The following is a 12,898-nucleotide window of genomic DNA, read 5'->3' as shown; positions in this document are numbered from 1 at the left end:
ATGTAGTTCTGATTCAAACAGCACTATATCAAAGCACACTCAGGAACCAGTGTGCACCAGCACACACTAGTGAGCTTTAGAAATCACACCCCCTACAGTCTGCATTACTGCTCTGTGTAGACAAGCCTTAGCTGCAAGTTACCATTTCCAGTCTTTATTAGACAAACACTGATTTTTTTTTTTTTTTGGTAGTGGGGGTGTTGATCAGTTAAAAACAAAAATCAGAAACCCTAAATAAAATGTAGGTTAGCAGAGACCAAACCTTGTTCACTTCTTTGGTGGTCTTCATCTACTTCTTGCTGGACTGATGTCTGCATTTTAAAAACTACCGGCATAACTAGCACCCTTATTTTCAGTCTTCGCAGAGAGTCTCCGAAGGGGTTGTGAAGGACGGTCCCAGCAGACCAGAGCTTAAGGAAGCTGGTATCGCTGCTGCTTGTGTTGTACTTGTGTGGGTTAACAAAAGAGTTCAGCCCCCGGGTCTGGCAGCTTGACTGTGGGGCCTTTTACCTTTCCCTGGTCCATTCACGCACCCAGGCAGAGTTCCTCTGGATGGTGTCCACTGACTCCTTGGATTCCTTCTTAAAGCAGTGGATGTTGTCTGGGGTTCTCTATTTGGTGTTCCTTTCGAGCTCCCTTGTTTTAACCCTTCCACCTGCACCTGTCCCCATATTTTTATTCTTCGTTCCCTGTAATCTGTTAGGTCCTGTGGCCCCTTCTTCGTCTGAGAGCATGGCCTTCTGTTGTTTGGTGGATATAAATAGGCCAGTAGCTTTCATGAGCTCTAGAGTCACTGACAATTACAAAAAGAAAGCAGGTAAAAATGTTTAAAGAAAAACAAGGTCGAAACAGCAGACTGGACTTCTACATAGAGTGCTTCCGCCGACGTGCGCGGGCTGAAATTGTGGAAAAGCAGCATCACTTGCCCCATAACCTCAGCCATGCGGAACGCAATGCCATCCACAGCCTCAGAAACAACTCTGACATCATAATCAAAAAGGCTGACAAAGGAGGTGCTGTTGTCATCATGAATAGGTCGGAATATGAACAAGAGGCTGCTCGGCAGCTCTCCAACACGAGTTTCTACAAGCCATTACCCTATGATCCCACTGAGAGTTACCAAAAGCAACTACAGCATTTGCTCAAGAAACTTCCTGAAAAAGCACAAGATCAAATCCGCACAGACACACCCCTGGAACCCCGACCTGGGATATTCTATCTACTACCCAAGATCCATAAACCTGGAAATCCTGGGCGCCCCATCATTTCAGGCATTGGCACCCTGACAGCAGGATTGTCTAGCTATGTAGACTCCCTCCTAAGGCCCTACGCTACCAGCACTCCCAGCTACCTTCGAGACACCACTGACTTCCTGAGGAAACTTCAGTCCATCGGTGATCTTCCTGATAACACCATCCTGGCCACTATGGATGTAGAAGCCCTCTACACCAACATTCCACACAAAGATGGACTACAAGCCGTCAGGAACACTATCCCCGATAATGTCACGGCTAACCTGGTGGCTGAACTTTGTGACTTTGTCCTTACCCATAACTATTTCACATTTGGGGACAATGTATACCTTCAGATCAGCGGCACTGCTATGGGTACCCACATGGCCCCACAGTATGCCAACATTTTTATGGCTGATTTAGAACAACGCTTCCTCAGCTCTCGTCCCCTAAAGCCCCTACTCTACTTGCGCTATATTGATGACATCTTCATCATCTGGACCCATGGAAAAGAAGCCCTTGAGGAATTCCACCATGATTTCAACAATTTCCATCCCACCACCAACCTCAGCCTGGTCCAGTCCACACAAGAGATCCAGTTCCTGGACACAACAGTGCTAATAAACAATGGTCACATAAACACCACCCTATACCGGAAACCTACTGACCGCTATTCCTACCTACATGCCTCCAGCTTTCACCCTGACCACACCACACGATCCATCGTCTACAGCCAAGCTCTGCGATACAACCGCATTTGCTCCAACCCCTCAGACAGAGACAAACACCTACAAGATCTCTGTCAAGCTTTCTTACAACTACAATACCCACCTGCAGAAGTAAAGAAACAGATTGATAGAGCCAGAAGAGTTCCCAGAAGTTACCTACTACAGGACAGGCCTAACAAAGAAAATAACAGAACGCCACTAGCCGTCACCTTCAGCCCCCAACTAAAACCCCTCCAACGCATTATTAAGGATCTACAGCCTATCCTAAAGGATGACCCAACACTCTCACAAATCTTGGGAGACAGGCCAGTCCTTGCCTACAGACAGCCCCCCAACCTGAAGCAAATACTCACCAACAACCACATACCACACAACAGAACCACTAACCCAGGAACTTACCCTTGCAACAAAGCCCGTTGCCAATTGTGCCCACATATCTATTCAGGGGACACCATCACAGGGCCTAATCACATCAGCCACACTATCAGAGGCTCGTTCACCTACACATCCACCAATGTGATATATGCCATCATGTGCCAGTAATGCCCCTCTGCCATGTACATTGGTCAAACTGAACAGTCTCTACGTAAAAGAATAAATGGACACAAATCAGATGTCAAGAATTATAACATTCATAAACCAGTCGGAGAACACTTCAATCTCTCTGGTCACGCAATCACAGACATGAAGGTCGCTATCTTAAAACAAAAAAACTTCAAATCCAGACTCCAGCGAGAAACTGCTGAATTGGAATTCATTTGCAAATTGGATACTATTAATTTAGGCTTAAATAGAGACTGGGAGTGGCTAAGTCATTATGCAAGGTAGCCTATTTCCTCTTGTTTTTTCCTACCCCCCCCCCCCAGATGTTCTGGTTTAACTTGGATTTAAACTTGGAGAGTGATCAGTTTGGATGAGCTATTACCAGCAGGAGAGTGAGTTTGTGTGTGTATGGGGGTGGGTTTTTGGAGGGGGGTGAGGGAGTGAGAGAACCTGGATTTGTGCAGGAAATGGCCTAACTTGATTATCATGCACATTGTGTAAAGAGTTGTCACTTTGGATGGGCTATCACCAGCAGGAGAGTGAATTTGTGTGGGGGGTGGAGGGTGAGAAAACTTGGATTTGTGCTGGAAATGGCCTAACCTGATGATCACTTTAGATAAGCTATTACCAGCAGGACAGTGGGGTGGGAGGAGGTATTGTTTCATATTCTCTGTGTATATATAAAGTCTGCTGCAGTTTCCACGGTATGCATCCGATGAAGTGAGCTGTAGCTCACGAAAGCTCATGCTCAAATAAATTGGTTAGTCTCTAAGGTGCCACAAGTACTCCTTTTCTTTTTGCGAATACAGACTAACACGGTTGTTACTCTGAAACAAAACTAAGAAACCAATGTCAAAAGGACGTGTCAGTTTTGTAGCAGGAAACAAATAGGCCTTCAGTGTTTATGCTCCACTTATCATGAGAGATGGCTATTTCTCTAGTTCACTCTATGAGAATCAGAGTGTTGAAAGCATAGGGAACCACGTCAGTAGTGTATTAGCAGGAAACTTTACCTTTTAGGCAGCTGAGTCAAAGCAAAGGCAGGCGTGCAGAGTTACTTTGCCAGGGCCTGAAGATAACAGGAGGCTTTGTTGCATATCATTTCTTCCTGATCTCAGCAGCTGCCAGTTAGATTATATTCTTTTTATCATACGGCTCCGTGCTACCCATAATAGTTATATCACGTTTCTAAGTCTTGTATGTACAACCCTTGCTACACAAGAATGAGTTTGTCCAAAAGACCCGATTGCATTATGGGATATTGGATTAAACCATTCCTAATTGTGCTTGACTGCAAGACATACTGAATAAGAAACTTGTTCCTAAAGAAGACAAAACTCATTTATACCACATCTTGGGATAACTGGGATACTGAGAGTTGCCACAGCATATAATCCCTGAAAAATATTTTATTTCCCTACTGCTGCTGTGGTATAAAATGCTCTTTTTATTTTGCATTCTTTTTGGGTGAGATCCTCAGTACCTGGTCTTCTAAAAAGAGATTGAAGAGAGATTTCTTCTATAGGTACTGCAGTGACTTAAGAATTGTCTGATTTATTTATTTAATTTATAGGTGTATGTACTCTGAGGCTTTGTTTTGTGTTTTTATTAAAGTCTTGTATAGTGTGCTACTGCTAAGAAGTGCCTAGTCAGTAACATGGGTTATTTATTATGCCTTCAGCTCATGCAGCAGGGGACAAGAAGGAAAGCTGCAGCCTTTCCAGCAGGCTGGCTAGCATAGGAAAATAATAATTTTGAACTTCTGTAGCATCTTCCATCCACGAAGCTCAAAGCACTTTACAAATATTATTCCATTAAATCTAAGGACAACCCTGAGAGGTGCACAATTATCATCATCCTCATTTTATAGATGTAGATGCTAAGGCACAAAGAGGTTAAATGACTTACCTGAGGTTGCACAAGACTGTGGCGTATCTGGGAACAGAACTTTGCTCTCTTTAATTCCAGCCCCACCCTTTAAACTATGTTACTGCCCTGAGCTGTGGATTTTGACTGTGATTTATACAGAAGCCCTAAGATAATGAGTTCCATAACAAAATTTACAATTAGAGCTGGGCATAATCTTCTATTCGGGGGAGATGAATAGCACATTTGAAAAATGCAGTTTTGGGGTAACTGAAATCACTCAGGAATCTGAGTCACATTTGATGAATAATTTAGGCTAGATACAAAATATAGGGGAGGGAAATTTTATAAAGCCAAAAACATTTTCAAAACAAAGTGTTTTGACATTTATTTTCTAAATGACCTATTTGATTTTGAAATTTTGGTTTTTCATTTCAATAGGAAAACCTGAAAAAAATTACTTTCCATTCAAAACTAACCAGTTTTCTTCCAGACTTTGCAGTTCCGCCACTGAGCTAAAAACTCAGTTATTCACTCAGCTCTAGGTACAGTCATGGCCAATTCACAACCCTAACTGTTAACTATCAGAGCTTCAAATCATTCAGCCCATTGTTAGACCTAAGAAAATGAAAAAGTGCACAGAAGCTATATTTGAGAAGGCATTTTTTTCCCTGTATGTAAACAATGAAAACACTTCTCTTTGGTTTCCTTACCCAGGTTTATTTACTTGGTGGCATTCCCAAGCTTCTACAGCTTCTGAAAACGCAGAATGAGGATGTTCAGCGTGTGGCATGCGGAGCTTTGAGGAACTTGGTATATGAGGACAATGACAACAAACTAGAAGTGTCTGAGCAGAACGGGATCCCAGTCCTGCTCCATGTACTCAGACAAACCAAGGATGTGGAAACTAAAAAGCAGATAACAGGTAATACTTGCAGAGTATTTGTATGCAAGTTTGCAGTGTTCTACATAGTGCACAGGCTTGCTGTAATATATGTGTTTGTTTATTTAGCTGGATGATTGATGGGTCAAGCATAACCAGGAGAGGAACAAGAATTTAAAGGGACATTGTCAACTAGTTAGGGCTCCTGTCCTCAACCAAACCCTGAAGTCTTTATTCAAGGCCACTTTGTTCTCCTAGGGAGTAATAGCCACATAGGGGCCAGGAAACTGCAATTTCCCCTCTCTGATCTTCTTCTGACTCCTTACATTGGAGGGGCTCAGTGATCTATAACTCCGGAGAAGACAGTGCGGGGACCTTTCAGACTCATGCTGCGCTGAGAAATCCACTAGGGACAGAGGGCCTCTGGCACAGACGCCCTGTATCTCTGCAGCAGCTTTGGGCCCCCTGCAGCTCTGCCCTGACCTCCTGACAGCTTAACTCCAGTTTGTGAGAGAACTTAAGTCACCATTTCACACAGAGAAAAAGATCACTCTGTGAGCACTGCCTGTTGGCTCCACAGCACCCAGTCAATGGACAAACGCTTTCCCCAATACTTCTCTATGGCAGTTGTGTACAAACTAGAAAATAAGCAAACAGGGAGCCATGTTAATGCTCTTTAATGCACAAAGGAAAAAATTGTCTGTGTTCTTTCACAAATGGAGGAAGACAAAATGGGGAGACTGAAGGGATTTATGTTAAGATATTTTTACTCTCAAACAAGAGGAGAGTAAAAATATTGAATTGAAAAGCTATTAAAATGATAGCACTTGAAGATGTCTTTTTTAAGTGTTTGAAATATTGTGCTTCCCGAGGACTGGAAACGAAGCCTCATGTTATCATCTGTCTTGGCCTGGCAGAGCAGCCACAGCACCATTAAAATGCATGAGCGTTCCTTACATGCAGCAACTGCAAAATCAGGTCCCTCAGGTCCTTTCATATGCAACACGTTCTCTCTGTGTATAGTGGTGCATTTACACTGGGAATGTTCACTCTGGGAATGTTCACTCTTTCCATCACCATTGGTCCAATCCCAGCGTGAGAAGACATGGTGGTAAAAATGCCTGTGCCATGTGGATACTGGTGAAACCTCATCTGTACTAGCACTTCCCTGTCTCTACTGGAAATACCTCGCCTGATGCATCCTAGGACTGCGTTAGCCTTTTTCACAGCTGCATCACATTGGTGGCTCATAGTCATCCTGTGGTCAACCAATACACCCAATCTTTCTTCTCCTCTGTCACTTCCAACTGATACGTCTCCAAGTTATAGAAATTAACTGCAGATTCTTTTTAGGCAGGGAAGGAAGTTGCAAATTAATTGTAGGAGAAGAGTATGTCTGGTTGGGAGAGTGGATGAGCTGAGAGAAATGCCACCCACCTGCTTCAATGAGTGGGGGAATTTGATGAGGCCGGTGGCGAGGGGAGCCAGTCCCAGCAGCAAAGGAGGAGACACTCGCTGAGGGACACTAGGTAGCCCTTCCCCTCCTGGGAGCCTCTGCCACCCATTGGCCAGTGGCGGGGAGGGGACTATTCAACAGCTCCCAGGATTTAACCCGGTGCAGGGGCTATGTAGAGCCTCTTTTGGCTCCATTCCAGCAGCCCCACCGTACCCACCCTGAACTAGGAATGGGAACCCTGCATGACAGCTGCTGACGGTCTAGCCAACTGCCCATTTGGGGGCCGGGAAGGAATTTTTTTCCTCTCATGGGCCAATTGGCCATGGATCAGAGTGTTATTTGCCTTCCTCTCAGCACCTTCAAGCTACAGTGGATTAAGTAGGAATGCACTTAGTACCTAACTCGGATACTTGGGTTGAGTTGTTAATTTGTCGCAGCTTCCAGTCGGGTTCCAGTGCAGTTAAAAGGATAAATGAACGGTTCCCAGAGGTGAAAGATCTGGGATTTTGGTGATGGGCCTTGGGCTCATGTGATAAGATGAGACCTTGTGGCATTTGTGGGCTAGGGTCAGATTTTGTGGCCATCGCGGGCTGAGGTCCCCACTCTGCTGCACTGCACCCTATGTCCCCCTCGCCACAGGTGCCAGGTTTCTAATCTACCGGGGCGGCCCTGCCCTCCCTTCCCCCAAGGCCCCACCCCTGCCCTGTTTGTTCCCACCCCCGCTCTACCCCCAACCCACCACGTTCCGCCCCGCCCAGTTTCTCCCCTGAGTATGCTGCGCCCCCCCCTCCTCCTCCCTCCAGCGCCTCCTAACACCTCAAAAAAGCTGATCTGTGGCATGCAGTAGGCACTGGGAAGGAGGGGGAGGCGCTAATCAGTGGGGCCCGCCAGCGTGCAGGAGCCACTGGGGGGAGGCGGAGGTTCTGGTAGGAGGGCTGCTGGTGGGTGCTCAGCACCCACCATTTTTTTCCTGTGGGTGCTCCAGCCCTGGAGCACCCACGGAGTCCATGCCTATGCCCTTCGCAGTTTGGAAGGTGCTAGGACTCGGAGAGAGCTGAGTCCTGGGGGATAGGCTGAGGAGAGTCTACCCCACGTTATGGGTTATATGGTAAGGAACCCTGTAACCCCTGCACTGGAGCCAGTTAAATGCCTTCTTCAGGAGAGTCTGGGTGATGGACAGGTAGCGACCCTCCCATATGCAAAAGTTAAATAAAAGTTGCGGCCTACTGCTTAATTCCATGCATGGGTCTGTCCTCGTTTCACTGCCGTGTCTGCATCAAACAGATATTTGTTGATTATGTAGAGAGTTCAGCGGGGAACAGAAAGTAGAACACGCAGAACAACAAGAAAAATCAGCTTTTGAAGGTGAGCCAGGTAAGCCTGCAGGGGAGTGTCTAACCTATTGATCTTGTTATTGTGCAACATTTATCTAAAAAATTAGAGAAAATTTCTCCTGCAGGCCGGACTACAGCACAGACAGGCCGAGCTGTCATAGAAAGAAATAATAATTTAAAAGGAAAACCCTCCCATCTTGCACAAATCAGCTCTCTAAGGGGAGAAAGGTATTCCACTGCTAGCATACTGACAGGTTTCAGAGTGGATCCATGTTGGTCTGTATCAGCAAAAACAATGAGGAGTCCTTGTGGCACCTTAGAGACTAACACATTTATTTGGGCATAAGCTTTCATGGGCTGAAACCCACTTCATCAGATGCATCACTCCATGCATCTGTTGAAGTGGGTTTTAGCCCACAAAAGCTTATGCCCAAATAAATGTGTTAGTTTCTAAGGTGCCACAAGGACTCCTCATTGTTTTTACTAGCATACTGTGTAGCATATCTGAAGGTAAAGGGCTTGATCCTGCAAACATTTTTTGCATGTGAGTAACTTGATTCATGCCTATAGTCTCAGTGGGATTGCTCACATCGATAAAATTAAGTGTGTGTGGGAGTGTTTGCAGTATCAGCAACATTTTTAAATAATATTTTGGCAGCTGTGAGTCTTTTGTTCAAGGTGCTTTTATTTTTTTTTTCTTGTTTTTATATAACACCTATGTTCCTGTGACAAACTGATGTTGTTTTGTTACATGAATTTTGTTTTACAGAAGCCAATTCACAACATATCTTACTTGGACCCTCCATTTTAATTCCTATTTCCTGCACTGATTTTTGTTTGTTTGTTAGTGTTTCATTTTTCCTAGAAGAAAGTTCTCATAATACAGAGGTATGTCAGCATTCCCAAAATTTAAGTGTTTTTTTTCCGCACTGTTGGCAATTATTGAAATTAAAACACATGCTGTATCTAGGCATTATAAAGGAGACTATCCATGAGCAGCTGAGAGGAACATCAGCCCTGCACTGTGCTGCTTTTTTAAAGGACGAGGTTTATGAAAATCAGAGCAGCAAGCTGGAAAAACAGTCGTTCTCTTTGTAGTTCAGAGCAGCAGTTTACATATTTCACTCAGAACAGTACCTTTAAAATCCTTGGCTTAGTCTGTTAGTTTTTCCCCTACACTATTCTAACTAGTTAAAACTAGCTATTTAGACTGTGAACATACACAGTATACAGCACCTCTTCCAAAGCGTTCCTTTGGCTGGCTGGTTGGCTGGAAGATAACAGAATTCCAAACATTACTATTTTTCACTCCTGTGAGGAATTCTCTGTTAAATGTGGAAGAAACTTGGTAACAGGAATCTCTCATCTTCGTGTCTGTAATATATGATGGTGATGTGCAAAATATTCTGTAGTGAAGTATTGTTGGTGAGCTAAAATTCCACCCACTGATCAGGTAAATTCCACCCACCATATCGTTCAGATCCTTTTGTCTTTATCCTTTGACATAGTGCGTATACTATGTTACAATAGCTCCATGGTGGGGAAAGGGAGCTCTCACTCATTTGATCTGTGTGTTTAATTACATTATGGAACTCTTTTTAAATGCTAAAATGTATATCATGAGAGAGAGCAAGGAAAGTGAATAAAAAAATGCATCAACTATGAGCAAAAACTCAGAAACATGCAGTCACTTCTGTTACCATTGTAGGCCCCTGGGCACTTCTTACCTGCTTGTGCAGGTACAGTAAATGCCAAATGGAGTTCTTTGATCATTGTTCCACACTAGCTGCCTGTCTCCTGATTTTTGGCATTGCTTTTCATTAATTGGTCACTGCTGTATAGGGGAGAAGTTCTTCTATACTTGGTTTTAAAGAAAAAAGACAGGGTTGTCTTTAAGGACAAAACCTTAGCTTGCGGACTTCAATTAAAATTGTTTTAAGTCCTTTGTCAGTACTTTCAGAATTAAAAGCTATGGCTTGTAAACATACTAAGATCAACAATGTAATACTTGTCCAGTAAACCAGTAGTACATGAACTATTAAACATCTGACTTGCTCAGTTAAAATTCCTGTTTAAATTTAAACATATGCATTAAAAAGCATAACTCAGTGGTTCTCAAACTTTTTTTTTCGCAGACCACTTGAAAATTGCTGAGGGTCTCTGTGGACCACGTAATGATCTTTCCAAACATTGTTTGTACCAGTAGCTAACTATTGTAAAGCGCTTTGGATAAAAGCACTATATTAAAAAAAACTTAATAATAATTATTTTTTTGTTCTACAAATAAAAGCACACAACTCATATTTTAAAATCAGCAGTCTTACCTTTCTAATGCAATCGATGTGCCCTTTCTCCCCCACCATGGCAGCCCCCGAGCTGGGGTGTCTCCCCCACCACAGCAGTCACAGAGCTGAGGCTGGGAAGGAGGACCACCACCTCACCTTACATGTGCATCTTCTCCAGGGTCCAGGCACCTAATTAGTGGAGCCACACCTGCACGACTCCACTAATTAGGTGGTGGCCCTTCATTCTCTCGTGTGCAGCTGCACAGATGCGCACCGTAGAGGGAACTATCTGTGGACCACCTGAATGGAGCTCACAGACCGCTGGTGGTCCGTGGACCACAGTTTGAGAACCTCTGCCATAAATCACTGTGCCTTTCCTTCTGTGCATGATGCACTGCCATGCTTCTCAGCCTGCCAACACTGAGAATTCGTAATATCTGTTCCATCATATTGATGCTTTGGGTCTAATATAACTGAGGATAGTGGGGATTGAATCTTCTTTTAAAAGTTATCAAATTTTCACCTCTGATCCAAAGCCCACTGAAGTCAATGTGCATCATTAATTACAGTGGGTTTTGGATTAGACCTTGTAAATTGAGTTCTTGTTGCCATTCTAATTTATTTTGGCTATTGTAGGTTTGCTGTGGAACTTGTCCTCCAATGACCAGCTGAAGACCCTGCTGATCAGAAACACCCTGGAGCCACTGACAGAGACCATTCTTATCCCCTACTCTGGTTGGCCAGATAGAGATTACCCAAAATCGACTATTGTGTCTGACCCTGATGTCTTCTACAATGCCACAGGATGCCTGAGGTGAGTTCTCCATCTACAAATACCCTAAATGCTACTGATGAGAATGCTGGGTTGAACACTCTTTTTTGAACTTCATATGCTTCCAAGCACAGAGGGGAATGTCTTGTTTTCAGGCTGATGTGTAGGTCAGATTTTGAAATGCCAACCTAGAATGCATCTGAACTGAAGAGCTGCTGATCAGTATCAGAAAAACAACTTTATCTATAAAGTTCCTACAACCCTTTCCAAGGGGTGCTGCACAGCTAAAACTTTTCAGTAAAAATGACCAGTAATCAAGGATCCAGGTATGCAAGCCTTATTCGCATTGAAATCAAGGGGAAGGTACATGTGAGCAGGAACTGTTGCTGTGGCTTGCAGGATTAGGCCCTAAATATACATTATAATATTAAAGGTCTTTGAAAAAAATCCCAGGTGCACCATTACAAAGTCTGAGCGGGGGTGGGGAGAGTCATTTAGTCCAATACAAGGGAAGACAGTCATTTAAAAAACCCCTGAAAAAATACTTTTCCAGTCAGTGTTGTAAAGCGTAGAGGGATGGGTGAAGCTGAGTATCCAACAGGAGTGGTTTTCCAAACCCTGGGGCCGTTGTAGCAAAGTTCTCTCACCTACTGCTCTAAACTGTGGATGGTGAAAGGTAGTGATCGTCTCCACGGGGAAGAGATGTCAGAGCACATGTATCTCATCCACAAAAATACTGCCTCTGACACAGTTGTCACATCACTTGCAAAATCAATACCTGTTTAATTTTGTTCAGTATAATTTATAGGAAGAGTGAAGTTCTCATTCAAATAGTAGCTGTACATTTGGTAGTCTCACAAAAACATGGTCTGCCCCTTTGTTCTCTCCCTCCCATACACACCCTAAATACTTAACATACTCACACACAGCTTGGATATTTGTCAGTACCTCTGGGCAGCCGGGTGGATTTAGGATTGCAATAAATGAAGCATTCTTATTTGAAAAGTAATTTTGCAATGCTCATTGATGCGGCTGGAGAATAAAAGTTAAACCAGAAAGTTTATTTAGTTATTTTTTTTTATTGTGCTAGAATGAAACATTGTTATGGAAAGTACTTACAAATTGTAGTAAGTATCCTCAGTGCATACATACATACAAAGAAACCTGTCTTAAGCATTCAAGTGACTGATATATCGATTCCTTGATTAGAACATGGCCTTCTAATAAAGGTGAAGCAGAGCTGTATTGTGTACACGTATAGCTACTTTGGGGTGGTTTCTTAAGATATTGTCAAACAAGGCAGAAGGCTGCCTGTTCTATTGATTTCACTGTTGTGGGGGTATTTTCTGAAATTCTGCGTTCACTGACTGCTCACAGGCAAGACTTCAGCAACGTGGTTACCTTTATAATTAATGAAGCTTAGGGTATTGTAAAACAACGGCTTGTGCAGCCTCTGGAGAGGAGGTTCCAGGTACATGAGCAATGCAGGTGCTTCTGTGGTGAGTCTGTGACACTGGGATCAGTCCCATGCAGAATTTGCTCCTCTGCCTTCCCAGCTGTTGTAACAGTGCTGTGAAGCGGTGATGTAGCAAGGGGAAGGACGTCAAATACACAGCTGCATTATTTATGGTCCTCGAGCTGGCCAAAATATTTCTATTCCATGCTGCTGTACTGCATCTGCTTGAGTGAGACCGGATTCCAGAGGTCCCCAAGCACCTAGCCCACTGAAAAGAATCACCATAGGTAACAATTTAGTTTGTGAACTCAGCTATCGGGCGTTTAGGTTCTGATCCAGTACT

At 43.7% G+C, this 12,898-nt stretch overlaps 1 protein-coding gene across 1 annotated transcript in view; it reads left to right on the top strand.

Moving 5' to 3' along the window:
* PKP2 (plakophilin 2) overlaps positions 1–12,898 on the top strand; it is a 54,870-nt gene that overhangs the window by 22,788 nt on the left and 19,184 nt on the right. Inside the window, exons 5-6 of the mRNA XM_077807521.1 lie at positions 5,087–5,294; positions 10,964–11,141. Of these exons, the coding sequence (XP_077663647.1) occupies positions 5,087–5,294; positions 10,964–11,141 (386 nt within the window). The remainder of the gene's footprint in view (positions 1–5,086; positions 5,295–10,963; positions 11,142–12,898) is intronic.

The sequence above is a fragment of the Eretmochelys imbricata genome, chromosome 1 (assembly GCF_965152235.1).
Source record: "Eretmochelys imbricata isolate rEreImb1 chromosome 1, rEreImb1.hap1, whole genome shotgun sequence".
Taxonomy (NCBI): Eukaryota; Metazoa; Chordata; order Testudines; family Cheloniidae; genus Eretmochelys; species Eretmochelys imbricata.
Note: the sequence above shows the minus strand (reverse complement) of the source record. Positions and strands in the feature narration are given on the sequence as shown.